The sequence below is a fragment of the Dermacentor variabilis genome, chromosome 4 (genome assembly GCF_050947875.1).
Source record: "Dermacentor variabilis isolate Ectoservices chromosome 4, ASM5094787v1, whole genome shotgun sequence".
NCBI classification, from domain to species: domain Eukaryota; kingdom Metazoa; phylum Arthropoda; class Arachnida; order Ixodida; family Ixodidae; genus Dermacentor; species Dermacentor variabilis.
In genome coordinates this window covers 152032244-152057347 of record NC_134571.1, presented here as the reverse complement: position 1 = coordinate 152057347, position 25104 = coordinate 152032244, and the positions used below count along the sequence as shown (strand labels likewise).

Here is a 25104-nt window from a genome sequence, read left to right as displayed (position 1 = left end):
CACATAATAAAAGCTTACCTTAGGATGACCATGAACGATGTACAAATGGTATGAGTTACATAAAGTATACTCTTATGTCTTTAAACTTAGCTTCAAATCAGGTCAAACACCCGGTATAGGCTAAATTAACGCAGTAATTGTCACAATGAAATTAAAAACATTTTAGTAAAAGATTCAGCGTGTCATATTTGTCGGAAACTTTCAGCAAACTGAAAATCTGACCCTCCCTTTACTGGTTGCTCTATTAAAACATTTTCTAGTTTTTTAGCTGAGAAACCTCCAATGTCTTTATTCATATGTCACCGCTCCAAAGTTTCACTGGTGTCCTTCCTAAATGAATGTAACGGGTAGACAAGAATGTCAATGCTGCTCTAGAAGTTCGCCTAGCGCTTTTCAATCTCCAGCCAGTTGGAATAAAAAACGCCCGCAGTTGCACTGTAAAGCACGTCTGCGCACATCACCACGTAGCGCTCGCATTTCATATTTCATTCTGACGCTTATACGTGGATCCTGATAAACTATTATCTGTGAGTAGGAACGATTATCAATAATAATAATATTTGGGGTTTTACGTGCCAAAACCACTTTCTGATTATGAGGCACGCCGTAGTGGAGGACTCCGGAAATTTTGACCACCTGGGGTTCTTTAACGTGCACCTAAATCTAAGCACACGGGTGTTTTCGCATTTCGCCCCCATCGAAATGCGGCCGCCGTGGCCGGGATTCGATCCCGCGACCTCGTGCTCAGCAGCCCAACACCATAGCCACTGAGCAACCACGGCGGGTAACGATTATCAAGGGTAGTTATATAGGAATTTTGTTTGCCTCAGTTTTTTTGCACGCTGATGCCAAGAAAGGTTTTCAACAGGAAATATTGACATACACTGAAGGGAACACACGCTGCACATGGCTGTGTGCAGTGCTGCTTTTTCCTTCTCTTTATGTGTTTATTTTCTGTAGCAATCTTTCATTGTAGCGGGCGAGATTACTGGCCAAATTCATAAATCCGACAGTTATTTGGGTACTTGTTTATAGAATACTTTAGCTCTGAAAGATATCAGAAAAATATGTATTGCCTTCCATTAAAAACCGTTGGAGTAGCCAGTTTGTTCTAGAAAGGATAGGGAATAACTAAACATTGACTTCGCTTTCTCAATTATAACAACAAAAGCCTTAGAATCAGCCCGGTACAAAAGTGGTGGCTGATGTAAATATGGAAGAGAGTGTACCGCTAACAAAAAAGCATAAGCAGGTCCAAAGCGTGTGCTACAAGTTGTTTGAAGGGAAGCATTAGTCAAGCAGGTCACTCTCTAGATCATATTCGATAACGTAATGCATTGGACGCAATTCTACTGATCACAATTCTTTGCAACATTTAAATTATTCATGTGTAACAGTTATGTTTATGCACCGCATTGCATATAGCCGCCGCATTATTGCCTTGCATAGCTTACGTTTCTGCACTACATTGCTCACAAGCCATGCCGAAATGAAAACAAGAAATTAGGTGGATGCAGAGTGTGGGGATCGTGACATTGATGGTACGTATACGAAAGCGATGCATGACGCTTTCGTATACGCTTTCGTGTGTAACGCTGATTAGAGGCTTACGCGTGTTGGCGCACGGGGTGCGTCTTAAATACATATACAACTAAAGTGCATGCCCAGCTGCCCAGCAATGACTGCCCAGCAATGCTGCCCAGCAATGAACCTACACCAAACTGGGCATACCCAATGCCCCTACAGTGGGGTAGCCCACGTATTGGTAACTTAAAATCAAGCGTGTAATTTTATTTGTTAGCTGTTGTACTGGGGATTAATATTTCTTTTAGAGATACCTGCACAGCGTCCGTGTATGCTCAACTCCTATGTCGTGATTTGTTGTTTTAAAGGGGCTAACAGAAGTGCGTTTGCTGGCAATACCTTGTTCGCCAAAATTTTATCTATATGAACAAGATGCCAGGGATTACACAGCAACATTAAACGAAACCCTGCTGCAGTGCGAGGAAAAGCGGGGATTTTTAAGACGCGGGAATTTCTTTCAATTGGCTACATTAGGTATAGCTCCACACCTCAGTAGGTGAAGAAGCGAGCAGCCTTACTTGCCTCTTGCTGTAGGCAAGGGTCTCACTTAGGAAGAGCCACTCGGTGAAGGTTAGGAAAAAGTTCCACAGCCTAGCTTGGGATTTGTTCTCTGTGCGAATAGTCGAAGGCACGATCATAACCGCTGCGGTGCCGTGGCTAGCTCAACGACCTCACGGGTATCGCAAGTGGATTATTAAAGAGCGTGAAAGTCTCGTGGAACATTTTTAAAAGAATAAAACAGACACGGCTCTTTGATTTATTGTTACTATAAGGTCACCACTGGCCTAGTTAGGGTTCGGCGACCTGTAAAGCCATCGCGGTCTGAACGTAGGCACGATGATCATTTCTGTGCGCAGACAGCGAACTGCCGTAAGTTCCCTGTGTGAGCCCCGACGAAAGCTAGCTTTTATTTTATTGCGGAAAGGGCAGAACTTGTTCATGTCAGTTGGGGCGCTGTTGCTGGCTCGCTCGTATAACAATTACGTGCCAGAAATTTTACACAGCAGTTTATTGAGCCAGCAAGCTCTTAACGCAAGTGTGCCCATTCTGATAGTGCGCAGGCGGCATAATGTCACGCTTTCACCGCATGCAGGCCCACGCAAAAGGGGTTGATGAGCTTCGGCAAGGGGCACCTGTAGATCTAGCTATGTATAAAGTCAGAGCTTCATCCGCTCTGACTTCAAAAAACACACGTTCTCAAAAAGTGTGCACTTGCCTGAGCGCCGATTGTTTTTTTTCCAGGGTACAGTCGAAATGGAATTATTACTCATTACTGCCATAATATTTCTGGGCACTTTGTGGGGTAAGCTGTTTCGTTGTATTTTTTACTCAGCTGCCATACAGTTAAAGGCGATTTGTCGTTTGTATTGTGCATTTAAGTGTTTGAAAATTCCGTGAGAGTCTCCGAACTATCTGGGACGGTTAACATCACTCGAAGCACACGCTAGCTACAAATTTAAAGTATCTAAATTTTTTTTAGCACGATATCACAGCTTAGAGTGCTTGACTACGGTTTGCCGTACAGGTGTGAGTTAGTCGCGGCGGTAAATCGCTGCGAATGATATTCTATCAACTTTAGTTTGAAATGTTTCTAGTAAAATTCCATTTCTCCCGTGTAAGTGGATTGATTATTTCTTCAATAATATATTCCGCAAGCTTCTTGCTTTTTTGGGTTTTATAGTGACACGCCTTCTTGTCGCAGTTTCACCAATCTCTTCGCATGTAGACTAAAGTATTTATGATTTCATCTGCTTGTTGCATATAGAAGTTAAAAGACTCGCTGGGATGTGTGCCTGCGAGCTGGTTCAGCGCAATTTTATGTGGTGAAGAATTATCACATTTGTTCTGCATCTACGAAAATCATCAGATTGGACGGTAGAAGTGATTTAGCCACATTATACTGCATATTCTAATAATTAAAGGTCGCATGCATTCTTTATTTTACTTTTTTCGATTGCCACTTACATCATTTCCTACAAGTTCTACTATAATAGTACTATTCGATATTTTTTTGTTGGTTTGCCTCAAAAAAAGCCCTCTCTGAATGGCTCAATTGCAAGTTGTGGTTACAATCTTAATATTTTCTCGATAAGCTGTATTAGTATCTGAGGTGGCCTACGAGTGGCTTAGAAAAACTAGTGGCTTAGAATTACTGGTTTTAACTTTCACCGCAGCCGCTGTACTGCGCAGACCAAATTGCAAAATTTTTCCCAGAGCGCAAGTCCACATGGAAGGTGTAGCATGCACCCTAACTTGATATGAAAAGGGGAAATGACGGTGGTAAAAAAATACGTCGTTTCAGAGAAAATATCTAGAAAGACATGGAGGATTTATTTGAAAGAAGGCAGAGAGGTCGGCCTGAACTAACTCGCTCTAGCCTACTGCTCTACACAAGGGGAGGAGCAACGGGGACATAAAGGTGCGCAATGTCTATACTCATGCGACATTACATTAGTTAAGAAAAAATAGCAGGGAAAAAGCGTACACATGATAACCGCATCAGTTTTTAAAAGAATCGGTGTGAAACGCCCAATGTTATCTTCGAGGTCTAAATGTTGTAACTAGTATTTTAAGCATATTGTGCACCGGCGTGGGTCACGAAATGACATTATTTAGGCGGGTTCCCTAGGACATCGGTACCTGGTAATAAAATTGTTACAGAACTAATAAGTGAACACTTGTGTAAAATATTTATGAACTAATGATGCGAGCAATGGTGTCGTTTGTTGCTCAGTAGCGTATTCTTTAAAACATGTAGATGTTTTGATGCCACTTAGCCCGTCGACACAGAAAATAGCATAATGACTTGTTATCATGGAAATTCAGGCATGTGATGTGAGTTAGCTTTTTTTCCAATTTCTACATCATGTTTTATTCATGATTGCAAAGACGGCTCCGAATAAAACAACACACGAAGAAGGGGGACACCAGACAGCACGTAGGCGCACTAAGAACTGAGTGTTTTATTTCTTGACATAATATTCTATAGCTGCTGTCAAGGATCAAGGATGACAGATTACATGAGCATGGATATAAGATGGAAAACCAGCTCTCCGGTCATATAAGTGCGCATTGTAGGGCTCATAAGTGCATCCCAGATTTTGATAGAACCAGTGTTCTGTACAGAGCTGATTATCAACTGACAAGGGAGATATTGGAAGCGCTTGAGATCGAAAAGCGTGGTGTTGATTGTATCAGTGAAGCCTCAGTTTCTCTTTCGACAAAGGACTGGCGTATCTTGAGAGCGACACTTAGAAGTTATTCTATATCTTGGCTTCCTTGTGCGATGCAGATGACTGCCCTGTTAATTCTTGTTGTTTTGTTCCTTGACAGCAGCTATATATTCCTATGTCAAGAAATAAAACACTCAGTTCTTAGTGCGCCTACGTGCTGTCTGGTGTCCCCCTTCTTGTGTGTGTTGTTTTATTCGGCGCCGTCTTTGTAATCATGCTTAAGCAACCAGCCCACCAACGCATGCTCAGCTATGTTTTATTCAACGAACACGTGAACAAGAAAATTTATTTCCTGTAATGGAGATAATGATCCATGAATGTTATTTTATACCACAAGATGCATATTAATCAATTAAGCGTAATGTACCTAGATAAACGGGAACAGCCATCACGGAATACCTATCAGGCAGTCTGCACCCAAAGGCAATGTCGTTGGACGATTACTATTGCCTAATAGGTATTTTGGCAGGGAATCACGCTCCTCGGCTGGACCCACAAAAGCACTGCATTTCAGCTATTCAAAGATTTGCTTTTTAAGTGAAAAAATAATTTTTTGTCTGTCATCGATAGTTAAAATGAATGGAAATACTACCTTAATATTGGCGGTAATTTTACATGGATCGTAACAATAAGAATTACTCGTTGGCCAGGAGGGTAACGCATTGAAAAGTGATATCGAGGTTTAGCGTTGGGCCGGAAAATGCTGGACGGTGTTATAGTTATACAAGGCTTCGACATGTTTATACTGGGCCAAACAACAACCCTTGACATTTGGAAATATAAAGACGGATGTCTTGAAATGCTGGTGTGATCAGAGTGGCCACCAGTCGCGTTGCAGCGATTGTACCTCGATGATGAATGACATAAGACTAAGAGGAAACAGTGGGAGTCAGTGGGCGCCCAGTGAAACCTTAACTTTAATGCTGCCATGGTGTAATGCGAGCACTGTGCCGGCGCAACCGCATATTCACGATTAAATACCGTTCCGCTCAGCGCAGTACCTGAACAGCCTAGCGGGAAGAGTCTGCTTTAGCGTTCCTTGTGTGCTTTAGCGTTCCTACGCTCAATTCTCATGGAAGCAGTGGAAGCAGCAGCGCCGGTCTAACACAGAGGTGACTGTGGAGAGCAAATCCAATTCCAGGTCTCGTGGATACCTAACCATCCGCGCGCATGCCCTGCAGGTGCCGACGAGAGCAATAAATTACATTATCTCTTATAAAGACAAGTCAGCCTGAAGAAGAACGTTCGAGTATTTCCAAGAAACAAGAAAATTTTGGTATTTGACTTTTCTCAGAGCAAATTCGCAATACTACTCTTTAGTTCGGGATCGTTATGCTAAGCCAAATATTGTCGACAATGTATGAACTCACGAAATAACCGTTATACTTATGAATTCTAAATATAGATCACTAAATGAACTGCAGAACAATTGAGACTAACCATTATGTCAATTGAGTTTAGAGAGAAGACCATTTTCCTGCTTCATTGCATAATGCCTTACTTCAAGGTAGCTCTCCTGACTGCTGTGCATTTGAAACATTGGTGTTCAACTGAAACACGACATAAATTCCCTTAAGCATTATTGTTTCATTCACCAAAAACTAACGCACGTAATTTCACGTTATTCACGCGCAATTTAGCTAAACGTGATGCACTTTCTGAACCCTACACAATACATCACGTATACCAGTTCATCACAATACAATTTTTCAGATGTGTTGCGGCCATATTTTTCACTGCACAAATCTGCATTTTGTTATTCAGTTCAACGTGTTTTAAAACGATGCAATTGTCATTTCTTCGACATTTTGTGAGACGTAGTGCACAGCGTACTTAAGTAAGAAGATTCGACTATTATCGATTGCATTGAAAGTTGAGCTTCTGTTACCTCTTTTATGCCCTTGAAATTTGCGCAAATGTCGTAACATATTTTCTGAAGGAATTCGAGGTTTTTTCTTTTGGATCACGAATTATACGCTTGCAATATCAGAGGGCGAAGAGTTCAGCAGTTTTGTTCGCATTTTTTGTTTTCCTATTGCAACCATTGTTTGAAATAACAAATTTAAGAAAGTATAAAAGCGGGATCTCAGTGGAACTGTTGCGAAGCCGAAGGCAGCTCTAGGGCTCCATAGAGCTAATTCTGGCAAAATATTCAGACACATCAATGATCTTTAAGCTGGCGTAAGACAATGTGTGCGAGCTGACGTTGTGAACGCTGTAACATTTGGTACGTTCATCCTTGCCTACATCATCATAATAAAAAGCTTACTTTTGGAAAGGAAATGGATTTAAAATGGAATTCCAGTTTCAGTGTGCGTGAGACAGCCTAGCCACGTGCACGTGTGGGGCAAATAAATCGAATGGTCCCGCTGAGGTATTTGCTGTGAATGTGCGTAGATGCCTCATAGACAGCTAAAACGTGCTATTGCTGCGCAATCTACCACGCACTCTTAAAACGGAGGTCCTTGAGCTTGGAAGTTTGGTACACGCCTTTCCCCCATTTGCATCTGTCTTTTTTTTTCTTTTTTGAACGAGATCAGTACGATTCATATTTGCTTTGCGTGGCTCCAGCCATACATTTCGTTACGCAATTGTTGTCGTGCCAAAGATGTTCGAAGAGCACAAAGATGTTCGAAGAGTGGCGGACTGACAGAAAAGCTGGATTGAGCCTGGTTGTGTTCAAGAGCATGCGGCCTACACCTACTCATCTTGTACTATTGTGCCCGGGAACATTCTGAAGTGGAAGTCGTCTAATCAATCCTAATGAAATGGAATTAAAATCAACGTAAATGCTACAGTAGCTAGTGCGTGAGCAAGCATCATGAGGCGTATTTTGACGCGTGATAGGACCTATATAGATAAGTAGGACTAATGGTGCCTAGCAATTTATGTAGTTTAAATTTGATCCATGTTTTCTTTTATCAAAACGATTTCACAAGAGCTCTATGGCGTAGTTGATTCCATCATCGTTGAGTGTGGACGTCGAAGCTAGCTTTATAGAGCACAGTCGAACAGAAGAGCCTCGTTGACGACGTTATGTATACCACCCTGGTAGAAACTGAAAGAGTGAATAACTACAGGAGAAAAAAAAAGAAGAGCTAGACGGCTTGCGGAGGTTATGCGCGAAGGAACATTTGAAGAAATGCGATCATGCTGATCCTAAACGAGCGCTTTCTGAAGTCGATATAGTACACACCGTGCTGTATAAAGACAATGTTTTTAAGTGATCTCAGAGTGCTGGCCAGAGTGACAGCAGTACAAGCTGAACTTGGCGCATAAAAGGTGCATGCTCCTTGAGGCTTGGTGGTGCATCGCCAGCTGCGAAGCATACCTATTTGCTGGTTATACAATACACGTAACAACGTGGCAGGATATTGCTTCTTTCAATGTGAAGCAAGTTTGACAGTATAAGTGATCGGCTTTAAGTGCGACAGCCCAACAACTGCTTATCAGTACTTGATCTCCATGGGCCATGTGCGCCTCAACTTTCTAATATTCTGTGCCATTGTGTTGTCCAGCTGAAATTTCACATCCTACAGAGCTTTCCCTAAAGCGTTTTCTCTACTGTCGAAATTGAGTACAGTTATCTAGATTGAAGATTCCGTATAGCGAAGAGCGGAGCAGCTCTATAACCCTGGGCGCACGCCTCTGCGTCAAGTCCACTGCAGCAGTTTCTTGGCAGAACGGCGAAGATTTGTAGTTACCAAATAAGCTGATGTACAGGGCAGTAGCTGCAGTATAGTCTAGGTCGGATTAAATGTAATTTCTTTTAATTAGAGGTCTAAATGCCATGTTCTACACACACATTGTTATATCATTATTTCGTTAGCAGTGATAATAAATACTCGAGGACTGCGCTTCTTTAGAGCCCTCCTTACATCACCTAATATGAAATGGACCGTGATTGATTTCACCTGAATTGCTACCATGCTTGCAGCCTACAAGACCAATAGCTGCCACAGCAAAGAGTACTGTTCAGTAAAGTACCAAATATGTGGCAACCTCTGAATGAAGAGATCGGGTAGTTTGGCTATATGCCTAAGCGACTTGTCTTCTTCATGGGATATAGCATAATATAGAGAATATTTTCCTCTATATAATACTTAGTATGATGTGTTCTGTATATATATATATATATATATATATATATAATTTTAAACTATATTGTCCATTGTACTAACTAAAAGAAAATTGGCTCGCCATCTTCTGTATTGAGTCACCAATACTGTATAGCTTTAGAATAATGGAAATAATAAGAGCGAAGATAATTTTTACAGCCTATCACCGTAGGTCATATTGCCGTTTCTTTTTCCCTTTGCCGCCACTCGTATCCATGCTACTCTTCTTGGAGCCCTGACAGTGTGTTGCCTGCCCATATCGGTGCTGCAACAACAATAAAAGCTGTCGCTAGGCTGGCTCTAATATATAGGAAAGGCTAGTAACGTCACTCCTCACGTCGCAAGCTGCCATCACCGCAGCAGCTTGCGCGGCAGTGGCGGCCGCTTCATTGCAATAGTAAGATTTACCGGCAAACATATGCGGTGAGCGCTACGTGCCTCGCATAATTAGGAGCGCCCTATAACAAATTATATTATTAGGTTGCTTGTTTTCTGTCGTTCTTTATTGAAAAGAATCCTGTTCTGTATATTGTGTGCGTAATTCCAATGAGTGTATCCAATTTTCGCTTTACTTTGCTGAGCGGCTGAAGCCTGTTTCATCTCCGTCGCGGGTCGGCCCGGTACTGCACAAACTCCGGGATCTGTCCACATTTTCGCCCATTAACGACGATACGAAAAATCCGGACCAACGAGAAGCTAACAGCTTCGTTGTAAAATTGGCCTCCACTGCACGCTGTGAAGGTGGTTGGACAGCGGAGATGTAAACAACAAGTAGAACGATTAGCCATTGCGGCATAGTTTCAAATTATTAACCTGGAGGCATTTGCACGCACTTCACGTTATGATTAGCCTAAGACGTTTCAATGCCCTGCGACTCGGCTTGCGCCGCTGATTTGTGCACCAACAAATAGTTTTCCAGTCAGAAGAGAAATGTCCTTAATGACGCTTTCGCCGTGCCTCTTGTGCACGCTGCTCTTCAGGTGTCTTCACTACACGCTGCCTTCACATAGCACTGTTGCAACACAAATCAGTTGCTATGCGGGTTCTTCTTTTACATGCGAACGCGTAGGTACGTCACTCCCTTCGTCGTATGCTACAGTGGCGCTTCCCCGCAACTGCAGCTTATGCAACCGTAATATTTACCGGCAAACGCTTGCAGCTAACCCTATGGGCGAAAGTTAGCATTTGGTTCGAAGTTTCTTCCCCCGCATGGCCGGCGCCACTGCTGCCGCGGATGCGTGGAGGTGAGGGCCATCTGCTCGTGCTGCAAGGAACCCTGAAACGCGCGTGCCGCTCGTCCCGAATTTCCTACCTGTACGACAGACCCATACAACATACATATATACAGTTTCATACAACAATTACTAGAGGAAACTCTGGCGCTGCAAGCGTTTCGCCGGCATGGGAATGACAGGAGGCACATCGATTTATCTGATGTTCGTACTTGTGGATCCAGGCATTCTTGTTGCTTTGTTTCTTGCGCTTTATCTCTCTTCATTGTCCTCGATTCCGAAGCGCCATTCACTCTTCTAAGTGCTGAATACTCTGCGAGCACGCAAATCGCTATTAAATACAGCGGCGAAACCTGTGGAGGTTGCTATATTAAAACGCGCAACGCATCTCAATATGCTGGCTTAGTTGCAAGAAAGTTATAAGGGTGTTCTATGGCCGTTTGTCGTACATGCGTGATGTTGTAATAGTTACAATATGGGGATTCTCTGGTATAGTTCCTGTATTCCAATCCTGCCATCAGACAATTTTAATACTGTTTACCTAATTGTTCATTGCGCAACACTTTGCTTAAAATGACGAAATTGCAAGGTCGCGGAGCGGTTTGAAGCCAGAAGGACGAAGCTTAGGCAAATTTATTTACTTCCACTAAATCTCATGCATGCAGTGTGATTGCAGAGGTCTTCGCGCTATAGAATCGCCTAGAGCATTCGAGGAAGCTTCGATTCATGAAATGGCATCTTGCGCACAGCGATAACTTTATGGGAATCCTTATTAAGTGATAAACGATCGCCGCGAAAAGATAAGCGAGTATCGGTGTCACTGTCCCATTCTTAAAAAAAGAACATTGTCCTAATGCTGCAAACAAAAAAGGGAAAAAATTGAACAGGTAAAAAGAAACCGGGCAAAGCAAGGAAAAAGTAAAGCTTTGGAGATGGTTATCTAAAGTGGAATGGCTGAAGATGAGCGATGAACGACTGAAAGTCATGCACAGCGCCAGTTTGATGGTTTACCGCTGCGGGAAACGACTTCATACTCCAGTGTAATAAGTCAGTGGAGTCTCGGGCACGACCCGAAATAGGATGTCGCTGACCATTTTCACTGGGTCCACGTCGGCGTATTCGTCTCCAAATTCAAACATACTGGCCGGAATGGTAACCAACGTAGCGTCGTCGAAAACTGTAGAGTCTTGTGTCGGTTCTCTGCTGCTTCTTGAAACGCACGTGGACGAGCTATTGGCGAATTTTGTTGTTTTACGAATAGTCGGCGACATGGGGGTTGCCTTTGTCGCTGACATATATTCGCATGGCGTCAAACGTCATTGCCGGGTTCCTTCAGCAAAACCGCTTGAATGACATCTATGGAATTGTTTCTTGCATCGGTGCGTTGTAGACAGTGGTTTTGCAGGGAGGGATGGCATCCCACGTTTTATGTTTGACATGAACATACGTCGTCGTCAGTGATGGTCTTGTTTAGGCGCTTTGTAAGACTATTCGTCTGTGGAAAGTAGGTGTTCATCCGGTGACTTCTCTGTCTGCATTGCGCAATCGCTTCAGTAAGCTTCACTGTAAAACTTTACAGTGACGTTTCACTTCGTGAACACGGGTGACGAGCATGCATATGAGTGCTATAGCTCACACGATGCCATCAGCCCTCAGTGCATCTAAACGCTTACAATGTCCGCATCGAAGATCTCATTGAAGACAGAGTTGGCATGGCCACGCCATAATGCAGCAGCCACCGGAGAAGAACGCCCCTTGTAAAGATTCGATTACTAACTTAGCTAGGCGTCGAACACTTCAAATTCGATGACCGCGGACACTCGCTAGGAAAACGATAGCGTGATCAATCGCGGCAGCAGCAGCGAGCGAAATTAAGCCTCAACGAAAACTGAGCAGTCAGAACAAAGCTCACGCAATGCTACGAACCATCGGCCCACCTAGAGTGCCCCCATAACACATCACTTTCAAGGTCAAGCCCGCGCGACCGCGCACGGCCGAACTACCACGCCCGCCTTTCTCCCATACTCCGTTGTCATGCGCGCGACGGAATAAGGCGTGCTTCCCCCTCCCGCCTTGCGCACCCGAGATTCAGCCGCCATCGTGGGCATACCGTCGCCCGCTTTCACTCAGACACACAGCGTAAGGCACGCGAGTATGACGTTTGCGAGTACGTCTGTATCGCAAACAATACCTGTAGCAACTGCAAGAAGAGGTGAACCCGGTGCTCCTCCGCCTGCCTTCGTCCTCCGGGACGCTTCGCCTCATTCGTCCTTCCCGCCGTCGCTGAACGTTACGTACACTTTCCTCTAGGTGGCGTTACTGTGCCGCCCGCTCTAAGAGGACATCTAAGCACATTAGGCAGTATAATAACAAGAGCTTGGTGGCGCAACCCACCGCCCCGTTCCAAAGGCGACGCTCATAACATCCATCCATCCATCCATCCTCTAAGACCCCTCAATCTCTAAAACTAGCGCCAACCACTTCTCTCCTCCTCCGCTCCACCCCCGTGCTCGGTGCGGCCTCGACAGTGGCGCCGCCTATGCTGGCCTTGCCGTAGCAGATTACAGTTAACGCGCTAACGGAGAAAATCCGCGGGACAGTTATTTCGAGCCCTGCAGAGCGGTTTTTGAGGCCAAGTTTTGCTTCGTCAGTCGGTAACTAGCCTTAATAACGTCGTGTTGTAATTGCGCAACAAGATAGACAAAAGGATGATTATTTAAGACGTAAAGCGCCCGCATGTTGCGAGTTCGTGTTGCTGAAACATGACGCATGCACAAGGTGTGCTCAAACACGCGCGTAATTACCGCAGTTTCAGGTTTTTCTTGCGTGAAAGTATGTGTACGTAATTTCGTAGGTTCATTTACGTACCTGCAGGATACTTTTCTTCGGCCGGCGCGTGAGAGATACCAACTGTCTGGGGCCAGCAATGCCAAGCAACAGGACCACTTCTGCTCCGCGCCTTTCACAGATTCGTGTAGCTCATGCACGGATTGCGGCGGCCATGAGAACCGTTGCCACACGTAGACAGTATTGACAAATTGAACAACGTACCAGTACATGGAATATTTTTTTATTTGTTTACTACAGTGCAAGCGGTTCGAATTTAATGGTAAGAACGAACTGATGGGACAACTGAACAGAGGTTCCGAAAATAATTACCCCACCTCTCTCATTATCACCAGTAACACTTTATTGAAGTGCTCATTTTATATCGGTATACTGCAAGTGTCTGTATTTGTTGGGTTTTAAGTTGTCGCAGGGAAGCAGCGTTGCTTTAACTGTAACACTCAGAGGACACAAGACAGAAAACAAATGATTGTTGGGTTTTACGCGCCAAATTCACGATATGATTATGGACACGCTGTAATCGGGTACTGCGAAATAATTTTTACTATCTGGGGTTCTTTAACGTGCCCCCAGTGGACGGAACGCGGGCGTATTTGCATATCGCCCCCATCGAAATGTGCGCCCATTTGCTCCCGCAACCTGCCGCGATCAATCCGTCTGCGCACACTTTCGTCGCACTGGGCCGTCAATGGCGGTCGGAGCGAGCTGGAAAAAGAATATACAAAAGTGCGACGCGTGCTTCGACGTGACGATTGAAAAATGGAGGAGCGGAAAGGCTGGGGTAACAGGAGGCTTGGAAGGGGAAACGCCGGGGAGAGCGGGGTGGTGGAAAGGTCTAAGAATGACGCTAGTTTTTTAAAGTAGATGGCTTTTAGCGCGGTCGCGCTTCTTCGTAGTTTCCCCGGCACGTGATTTTCTGCCCCTCCTGGCGCCTTCCTCGTTCGCTAGGTTCGCGGCTTCAGACAGACAGCGCCGATTTGAAGTGCTGGACTAGTTGGCTGGACAGTTACGCTTGTGCTTAAAAGCTGTTCATCTGTCTGTGAGGCCGACTTCATGGGCACCATGTCATAGCGGGATGTTCTCGATGAATAATTCCTCTACTTTGGCCGCACTACCCTTAGGAAAGGAAATTCTTCCGTTGTAGCGGGGTAGGTAGTCGGTAGCTATGACAATCCACTTATTCCCATATGCTGAGCCTTGAAAAGGCCCCAATATGTCCATCATGATCTGCTAAAACCGTCAGCAAGGAGGCTTAATTGGCTGCGGCGATTCCGCTGGCCTTGTGGATGGTGGCTTGTGCCGCTGGAAACCTCGGCATTTCTTGAGGTAACGGGCGATGTGTGCGTCCAGCCACGGCTTGCCATCCTCGCAAGCGTAGGGAAGAACGCGAGGTTCCCAGTCCTTCAGTTATCATGAAGGGTGTCCAAAAAATGGGGTTGCAGTGCAGAAGGCACCGAGAGAATGTAGTTGACAAGGACTCGCGAAAAGCGCTTCATTATGAGAACGTTCTTTTGAAATGAGAGCGAAGATAGTCCACTCTGAAACGCCCTATAAGAAAAGCCTGTCTTGGCCATCAAGAAGTATGCAATGCTTCTTAGCTCCCGATCGGCTTGTTGTCGTTCTGCAAAGTCGTCTTCTGTTATTACTCTACGGAAAATGTGCTCTTTTAGCTCACGTTGAGGCCACGGTGGTTCTATCAAAACACGAGACAGGAAGCCGACATAAGAGTGTTTGATGCCCTCACTTCTAGGTCATGGCGATGTTGAACCCTTGCATGCTGAAGGATATTTTAAGTTTGACAATCAACCCAAGACGTGGTGGTCCCTCAGTACTTTGAAGGGTTTGCCGTAATTCAATGTTCTAGAGGGCAGGTTCTAGGCCCCCGTTCCTGCGTCGAGCATTGGCGTCATACCTCGGCGGTGTAATCGCACGCATGAGCATAGCAAAAGATGGAAGAGAGCGCAGAGCTCAGTGGGAAAAAAAGAACGCGAGAGGTGCAAGGCGGTGGAGTGCACTACATTAAACGCATGAAGCGGAGTAGCACCGGAGGGGAGACGGCATGCGCACGCACTGAGTTGCCGGTGGCCACGGTTGCCACAGCCAAGTGGGTGATCTCACTTGCGCTTCCAAGGGGGGAGAGGGGGCAGGGCAGCTTGAGGTGGGGAGTGCTACGCTCGTCCGCGGCGTCGTCACTCCGCGGTTGCAGCGTGTGACGGCGATAACTTTTTAGCGCTGTAAATTTCCGAAACCTGAATTGCCACCTTTCCGGAGCCAGGGATTCTTAGCACCCTTGAAATATAAATCTGGCAACGTTTAACCCTAGAACGTTATATAGTGAGATGAATTTAGCAGTGCTATTGGAGGAATTAGAGGGCAGTAAAATGGATATAATAAGGCTCAGTGAAGTTAGCAGGCCAAAAGAAGCATATACACTGCTAAAAAGCGGGCACGTGCTGTGCTACCGGGGCTTAACGGAGAGACGAGAACTAAGAGTCGGATTCCTGATTAATAAGAATATAGGTGGCAACATACTGGAATTCTATAGCATTAACGAGAGGGTGACAGGTCTTGCTGTGAAACCCAATAAGAGGTACAAAATGAAGGTTGTACAGGTCTACGCCCCTACATCCAGTCATGATGACCAGGAAGTCGAAAGCTTCTATGAAGACGTGGAATCGGCCATGGGTAGAGTGAAAACAAACTACACTATACTGATGGGCGACATCAATGCCAAGGTAGGCAAGAAGCAGGCAGGCGACAAGGCAGTGGGGGAATGTGGCATAGGCTCTGGGAATGGCAGGGGAGAGTTATTAGTAGAGTTTGCGGAACAGAATAATATGCGGATAATAAATACCTTCGTCTGCAAGCGGGATAGCCGAAATTGGACGTGGAAGAGCCCGAACGGCGTGATTCGAAATGAAATAGACTTCATACTCTGCGCTAACCCTGGCATCATACATGTTGTGGACCTGCTCAGCATGGTGCGCTGCAGTGACGATAGGATGGTAACAACTCGAATTAGCCTAGACTTGAGGAGAGAACGGAAGAAACTGGTACATAAGAAGCCTATCACTGAGTTAGCGGTAAGAGGGAAAATAGAGAAATTCCAGATCAAGCTACAGAACGGGTATTCGGCTTTAACTCAGGAAGAGGACCTTAGTGTTGAAGCAATGAGCGAGAATCTTGTGGCCATCATTAAGGAGTGTGCAATAGAAGTCGGTGGTAACTCCGTTAGACAGGATACCAGTAAGCTATCGCAGGAGATGAAAGATCTGATCAAGAAACGCCAATGTATGAAAGCCTCTAACTCTACAGCTAGAATAGAACTGGCAGAACTTTCGAAGTTAATCAGCAAGCCTAAGACAGCTTACATAAGGAAGTATAATATCGACAGAATTGAACATGCTCTCAGGAACGGAGGAAGCCTAAAAGCAGTGTAGAAGAAAAAACCAGGAATTGGCAAGAATCAGATGTATGCGTTAAGAGACAAAGCCGGCAATATCATTACTAATATGTATGAGATAGTTCAAGTGGCTGAGGAGTTCTATTGAGATTTATACAGTACCAGTGGCACCCGCGATGATAATGGAAGAGAGAATAGTCTAGATGAATTCGAAACCCCACAGGTAACGCCGGAAGAAGTAAAGAAAGATTTGGGAGCTACGCAAAGGGGGAAGGCAGCTGGAGAGGATCAGGTAACAGCAGATTTGTTGAAGGATGGTCGGCAGATTGTTCTAGAGAAACTGACTACCCTGTATACGTAATGCCTAATGGCCTCGAGCGTGCCGAAATCTTGGAAGAACGCTAACATAATCCTAATCCATAAGAAAGGGGACACGAACAACTTGAAAAATTATAGACCGCTCAGCTTACTGTCAGAGACCTATAAACTATTTACTAAGGTAATCGCAAATAGAATCAGAAACACCTTAGACTTCTGTCAAGCAAAGGATCAGGCATTATTCCGTAAAAGCTACTCAACAATAGAACATATTCCCACTATCAATCAGGTGATAGAGAGATGTGCGGAATATAACCAACCCTTGCATATAGCTTTCTTTGGTTAGGATAAAGCGTTTGATTCTGTCGAAACCTCGATAATCATGGAGGTATTACGGAATCAGGGTGTAGACGAGCCGTATGTAAAAATACTGAAAGATATCTATAGCGGCACCACAGCCACCATAGTCATTCATAAAGGAAGCAGCAAAATCCCAATAAAGAAAGGCGTCAGGCAGGGAGATACGATCTCTCCAATGCTATTCACATCGTGTTTACAGGAGGTATTCAGAGACCTGGATTGGGAAGAATTATGGATAAAAGTTAATGGATAATACCTTAGTAACTTGCGAATCAGTGATCATATTGCCTTGCTTAATAACTCACTCCCTTAGGGTGTCAGTTATATAAATGACACCGTATAGTGTGTGAGTCATAGGCACATTTACAGCCTTGTTATCTTTTAAGGGTGTAAATTATTTTACAGTGTAGTGAACAATTCAATGTCATAGCTCAGCGAGCCAGCGTAGAAACTCCTGCGCATGTAGTACCGCGCATGCGCACTGGCGTCTACGCTGGCCCTCTTGGCTCACTAGCTCGCTGCCTCACTGAGATATAACACTCTGAAAGCGGTAGCGAGGTTACGGTAGACTCGATGTCTCCCAGAGAAACGGATGCAGTAGAAAGCACAGCGATAGCGATAGCATCACTACATGCACTACCAAAGCACTAGAAACCCACATTAGAGACTCGGAAGAGGCATGTAGACATTTCTAGAAGGGTAGCAAATCCAGAAAGACCTTCGGCCTACTGAAAAATAAGCATGCATCTCACCTAACAACCATATCGTTCGGGCGCCCGGGCACGTATCATTGGCGGTAATCATGTGTCTCACGTCGTCTTCGTCATTTAGTCGCCATCCACACATCGAAGTGAAACCATAATTATATTGTTTTTCTGCGTGGATTCCACATGTTCATCCACATGTTCATCCCGGTATCCAACTTATTCCTGTGCGTTTTGTTGCAGTGGTCCATGAAAGAGAACAGCGTTGTTCTCAAACACCAAATAAATCTACTGGTTTTAATCTCTCGATTTTTCTGTTTAAAAACTTATATCTACGTATTACCGCGGCGCGTGGGATCATCGACTTTCCGCGTCAGTGTTAAAGTGTCGATCATTGACGCACCATGCGTGCAACCTCACTCGGGGTGCTCCTCACCACGCCAGCGTAGAAGCATTCTAACACGCCCTGAAATTGCCAACGCTTAATCTTTTTTGTTGTAGAAGCTGTGTCTTAAAGTGCTGCGTCACACCACCATGACACCTACGTAAGAGGAACTGTCATGGAATATGCGGCCAGTAGGGGTCTCTCGTGCTCTCCGCTAAAGTCGGAGTTATTCGACTACAACCCAAATTCGCTCCGGTGCAATCGTAGCGGGGAATTTGACATTAAAGTAGAGGAGAAACCAGTCCCAAGGGTAAACCAAATCAGAATCTTAGGACTTTTCATACAGGAAAACGGATATAATGATGGGACAATCAAAAATCTAGAGGGATTTGCCACACAAGCACTGGGCATATTTAGAAGGGTCGCGCTGAAAGGACGAGGCCTGAAGGAAAGGAGCTTGCTTAAGCTAACCCAAGCATACGTAATAAGCCGTGTCTTCTATGCCACGCCTTTCTTAAACATCGGGTCAGAGGAGAGGAGGAAACTCGACTCGCTCATTCGACGGTGCATACAAAGGGCCTTAGGCTTACCAATTACCACTTCCACGGAGAAGCTCCTCTCTATGGGAGTGCACAATACCTGGGACGAAATAGCGGAGGCTGTCAGAATTTCGCAGCTCGAAAGATTAAGCCGAACGACCACGGGCAGAGCTATCCTCGAAATGGTAGGCCTGCAAACAGATAGGGGACTGCGAGGCAAGACAAACATCCTGCTGGACGGCCGAGAAAATATAATCATTCCCCCCCTCCCTCGTAACATGCATCCCATATTCAACACGGAGTGGAGGGAAAAGAGATCAGAAGCACTAATCAAGCGCTTTGATTCAATGGACAGCAAGTCGGTTGCGTACGTGGACGCGGCAAGTGGCAAGTCGGGTGCGGCGGTTGCCTCCGTGGTCGACGGCCGAGGTGCCCCCGTATCGGCCACCACCATCAAAAGCCGCAATTCGGAAACGGCTGAAGAAGTTGCGATAGCGCTCGCATGCGTGGGAACGGAAGCAAATTTCATAATTAGCGATAGCAAAACGGCAATCTGGAATTTTGGAAAGGGCAGGATCTCGCCGGAAGCGGCAAGGGTTCTGGCCAGTAGATGGCTGAACAGAAAAATTAGCCTAATTTGGACCCCTGCACACACGTCCCTTCCTGGCAACGAGGCGGCGCACGAGTTAGCCCGAGCTCTCTACTTCCGGATGGCTGTGGAACCAGCCGACTGCCAGAACATGGACGAGCGTCTGCAAAATTATACGGAGATTGTCGAAAATTATCGGCTACGCAGGAGACTGGTGCCACCACCGGGTAAAAGTCTAAACAACAGAGAGGCAGTCGCATGGCGGCGCCTGCAACCTGGGAACTTCGTAAACCCGGTCTGGACATACCATGTTATGCATGATAGAGAAAACGATGAGTGCAAACACTGTGGGGCGAGAGGGACCCTCGATCACATAATCTGGGAATGCGCTAGCTCACCAGGCGCTAAAGCGAACATAAATTGTAGAGAGGCCTGGGAAGCCCTGCTGCGGAGCGAGGACCCTACTCCACAGCAACACGCCATCCGCCTGGCGGAAGAAGCCGCGAAGAGTCAAGGCCTCTTTGCTTGCTTCTAATCGCGGAGGTTCCGTCCCCCGTCCCCAAGGCCTGTGTGCCGGGGACGGGGAGTAGGGTCCTCCTTATCCGGCGGGTAAAATAAAGTTGCTATCATCATCATCATCATCATCATCATGAATTTGTTTTCTTTTTCTTTTCAAGTAAGAGCGCAGGTTCTCAATTAATGTATAATTATGGTCTACTATCAGTGCGGTAGTGCTTCGTGATGCTTTTAAATATCTATTATCAGTTTACCAGTGTATGTATAGTCTTCTGGGCCTCGTCAAGCTGTTTTCTTGCAGCTTGTAGCCCAGGAGTCCAGCCAGGATGTTTCTTGGTAGATAAAGAGAATTGGATTGAGTGACCCCTGTAAACACCAGGTTGTTTTACAGAAGAAAAAGTATGCTTTGTCATCACAGACCGACCAGCCTTGAGAGAGAGACGTGATGCGTCGGCTCGTATTCCGATTTTTTTTTCCTTTCAAGCTCATTGATTGTATTTCTCGTGCCACGAGTGCTCAGTAGCACCCCTTCTCGTTCGCTTCCATGCGCCACTCTGTGTAGAAGACGAAGCTATCACAATAGTTAACACACGAGTTTTACCACTCTCGGTGCCGTATGTGCTAGGGGTATATTTCTAGATGGTACAAACGCTCCGTCAGTTGCACACTATGTGGTCATTCAAAAACCTCAACTGACAGCCACTTACCACCCCGCCTGCACCAGGAAGAATGTCCGTCACTCTTCGCACTTTCCAGGGAACGCTTGGCACATCTCATGCTGTAGAATAACCACATAATTTGTCATTATTTTTGTTATAGCACTAGCGTATCTATTAATGCGTGTTTCTGAGAAAAACCAGTATCCTTTATACCACCACACCCAGAAATTTTTATTCCACTTCTTTCCAATAAATCCACGCTTCAAGCAGCACCGTATGCATCGTGTGTTTAATCTCTGGAGTTTTCCAGTTGAGAGGGACAGTGCACTTGCGACCATACAAGACATTAGCGGGAGTTAACACTTCCGGTTGCCCCGGTGCAGTATACAGATAGATATATGGACGACTCCTTATGGTGGCTTCGAGTTCCGTTGAAATAGCGGCTACTTGTTAAGAAAAGATGAACGATTTTAAGAGCATTTCTGAGACTGTCCTTGACAGAGCGGGCCATACGTTCCCAGAAGACATGCCAGCAAAGATCGCGTTCTTGCAAAAATATCCTCGATCGGCAATTTCCTATCAGAGTTCATATAACACACAAAGCTGTCTTAAAGCCGGCTTAGAAAATAATGCTTTGTCAGAGTAAACAACATGTGGGCAGCCACGGCGAGTGGTGAATTCGTGCAATGCTCCTAGAAAGCATTGGGGGTTAGCACGAGCAGCATGCTCACGATGAATGACTTGTACTAAGGCACACGGATAGATGGTAACCTGGGTTTTAAGAACAGGTTCACCTTTCACAGGTATCGAGCCTGCAACATCCACTACTACTGTGTTAAAAGGCTGGGCCATTTGTAGGTGCTCTTCAGACAGTGCTGTCATTGGGACAAAGGCGAATTTCGCCTGATAACAAGCACACCATCAAGAGTTCGCGATCACTTTCTTCACGCACTGCCTAGCGGCCACAATCCAGAATCTTTCTTGCAGCTGTGTCACTGCAACTGTAATTCCAGCGAGAAAGATACGCTTGCGAACACTGTGGGCGATCAGCTGCGCATTCGATGATTTCTAGGAATAAGTAGTAGGCTTTTTACTCTAGGCAGGGTAACTGCGTTCTCTAGCCGCATTTTGTGCGTAAGTACGTCGTTCTCTATAATATATGGGCGCAGAAATTTTATCCGCGACGATGTTTTGATGTTGCAGCCAGCTTTCAGTTGCAGTATTTCGGCTGGGAGAGCCTATATTTTGGTGCGGGATAGCCAGCAAACTTCCGCACGGGAATTTTCTGTATAGGACAGTCTGTTTGGGACATGCTAGTCATCTGGAGTCATTAATCAACCTTAGGATCGTGAGAGTCACTCAAGGCACGCGAGTGCAGGCGCTATATCTGCTCAAGCCGAAGTGAGCGGGGCGGGGCTCTGTTCACTCATGGAGTATGATGGTACCGGATGCACACGGTTCCTTCACAATTAGTGTACAGGTCTCTACAGTAGTAGCTGGAAGTCATTCGGTCCGTGTTCCCAAACGCGCTGACAGTCCCCTGGAAAGCAAGTCTGCCGTGTTGTCTCTTCCACAGGAATAGTTTTACTGAGAATGGTCTGTTAGTGTTTGTATAGTGAAGATTCTATTATCGATTAACGGATTTCGCTTCATGGCGGACGCTTTGACCCAACTTAGCGCCACCATGGAGTCCATTGAGCAAAAATACTGCAGGGAGAGAAGATTTAATGTACTGAACCATTAAAGCCTTATCCCGACGAAATCTGCAGTGAGCTCGAGCCTAGGCAGTGAATGTTCTTTAAGGGGAGCAACTAGGGGAAAACAACCAGTTGTTTTCAAGTTCTGCGTCAAGCGCCTTATACGGGAGGCTTACATCTAGTGAAGGTCGTGCACCATAGCGTTGTTGTTAATTTTTTTCACAACCATATTATCATGTTCACCTTCATTTGGCTGATAGGTTCCACTCATATTTTCAGTTGTCAGACTTTCTACAGGGATGCGGACACATCTTAAAACATGCGACAAGAATTGGAAACATAAACGTTAGTCTGCGTACGTCGATTGAGGCTTCTCACATGGCTTTTTGGGCCTTGCAGTGCTAATCAAGGTGCCGAGCTCCTAGCGATCAGTTTGTTCGTGGCCTTAACCGATCTCACCTGTTTTCTGATAATCTTACAATTTGATCAGCTCCGATTAGCAAGCTTATTTCTGGTTCCTGCAGTGTTCCAGAAAAAGCAACAGCGTCAGCGAGGGGTTACAACAATTCTCTATTGTCATAACGAAATCGATCTTATGTGGAATGTCCACAATATTCTCGAAATGTATGGGATTCCAAGAGCCTCAATTTTCACAAGAATATCGTCAAACCTACTCAACAGCGAAAGTTTGGTCACGATTCGTCGTGCAGTGCGGCTGGGGCTGCGAATACTGAATACGCTAATGGTTAAATAAACTTCATTTGTGGCTTAGAGTTTCAGTTTCAGCGATGGTTGATGGCTAACAAACGTGCGTTGTCTGCTGCTATTAAGGATGGCTCGAACGTAACAGCAAAGATCGCGGCCGCTCATTCATGCTGTGAAAGTCCGAAGTAGAATAGCAGTGTCAACTCTGCAACGGTTCTTGCTGATTCCGTGAGTAGCATGCATCCACGCACTGCTGAGATTGAGATTGATGTGTAATGAACTGCGGCCTATTCTTATAACACATCGATGAAGAACGCCTGCCTCTGCAGTGATGCAATTGACTTTGCGATGGCAGTCGTGGGCCCCAATGTCACTGAGTAGTGCACCGTTAACAGCTGCAGCTTGCCGTCATCATACGCTTTTTCTCCTTATGGCCCAAGGAGGAGTCGCACTATGAGGTTGCAAAGTGCTTCTCGCAAAGGCGCACGCTGTAGTGACATTATTCTTCAGCACAGGAGACGATGAAGGTGGTGGCGACTGGATGAGGGCAGCAGGTATTTTACTCTGAACGCCAATAATGTACCATGTGCTGGTCGTTACCTGTAATCAACGTCGATGTGAAACTACTGTGTGAGACCTTGGAGGTCTCCCTACGCTTTTTGTCATCGGTTACGATTGCTATTTGCAGTGAGGTTTCTGTGTCTATGATAATTTACCCTGACTTCTTGAGTGATGGCTTTCGTCAGCAGTTCTCAGATTCTTGCTTCCTATGACGATGCAGGAACTCTGACACCTCTCAGTCTTCTGATATTCATCTGTAGAAAATCGTACAGGTTCCACATTTCCATGACTTGGATCGAAGAGCTCACAGGTCAGAGGTTACGCAGGTTTTCAATGTGCTTTTCCTCGATGACCTTGTAGTTTGCGAACCATTCTGTGAGAAAGTTGATGGAACCGGTATAGCTGTTCTCGGTTCACATTGCGGAGGGGCACTCACTTGGGCAGTGGTCTCAGCAAACGGCATCTCGCTGGTAGGCTGTATCGGCGATGGCTCAAAGTGAAGACCTGTACCGGCACTCGGAGAATTAGACTTCTCCAAAATATGGCGTAGCAGCATTTTCAGGGCGCCTCCGGCCTGGCCTTCACATTTCAGTGTGGAATCGTAGTCAGCTGCGACGTCATCGTCGGACTTCGCGGCATGAGTGTCACCGTTGATCTTCGTGAGCTTTCTTTTTGCGATGCGCTGAATGACAGTCCGGAGCGACGAAAGGTTAAATTCGTTAACTTCAATGACGTCCCTGCTTTTTTTTTACAAGGCGCGTCTGCTGGACTCTTCCAGCTGCAAGCATATTCCTGAAGCGCTCGATGCCTGTCCAAGTGAAAGTCCTGTTTGCGTGTTGCAGCTCCGAATGTAGAGGAGAGTGCCTCTTCGGTAGAATGAGCAGGCTTTGTTGTGGCAGACGGACAAGCGTTGAGACAGACACACAATGCGTCAGCTCATCTTCAGATTTTATCCTTTCTCGAGTCACTGCATTCCACGTTGCACGCGCGCTCCTTGGAAGGTCTTTCTCGTTCGCTTCCATGCGCCGTCCCGTGTAGCCGACAACGGCACCACATTGCATAATACCGGCGTTTCAGCAACACAATCGGTAAAACTGCCTTTTTTTTTAGAATGTGCACATGCCTGTGGAAGACATCATTGTAAATCAAAGTGGATAACAAGTGTAGCCTAACTCTGCTTAAAATTACGGTAACAATTTTATTGCGAAGTATTCTTTGCCACATTTCAGGCACTGGACAGAATGCCGGTAGGTTAGGTCTCTGTCAGACTTGCTTTTCACCATCCGTCATAAAATAAAATAAACGACCGTCATTCAAATCGAGCGTCTACCTTCGAACAGATAACGTGATGCTAGAACCATAGGGCTACGGTCACATTCATCCTCCTCTTGTGAACTTAATATTTCCATGTGCACCTTGATCTCGCCCATCGAACTTCACGCATGCAGCGTAGGAACTTTGACTTAGTACGCCTGCAAGGTGATACTGGCGCATTTAACTAATCAGTTATTCCACCTGCTATCTCTTTGTGGAAGGACCTAGCGGATAACTGCATCAGGGGGACATCACATAATCTTAAAAAAAATTTCTGCGCTTTAAAATCTGATGTTTTAAATCTTCCTCTTTCACCATTCCCCTGGCCCATAGTACTGGT

At 45.5% G+C, this 25104-nt stretch overlaps 1 protein-coding gene across 5 annotated transcripts in view; it reads left to right on the top strand.

The window, feature by feature from the left end:
* The first annotated feature begins 408 nt into the window (after positions 1 to 408).
* The window catches only part of LOC142578017 (uncharacterized), a 67593-nt gene continuing 42897 nt past the window's right edge, over positions 409 to 25104 (top strand). For all 5 annotated transcript variants that reach the window (XR_012827130.1, XM_075687446.1, XM_075687445.1 and 2 more), the window contains exons 1-2: positions 409 to 527; positions 2827 to 2887. Coding sequence is in view for 2 of the 5 variants with exons in the window: in XM_075687445.1 (XP_075543560.1) it covers positions 2839 to 2887 (49 nt within the window). In the remaining 3 variants the exon portion in view is untranslated. The remainder of the gene's footprint in view (positions 528 to 2826; positions 2888 to 25104) is intronic.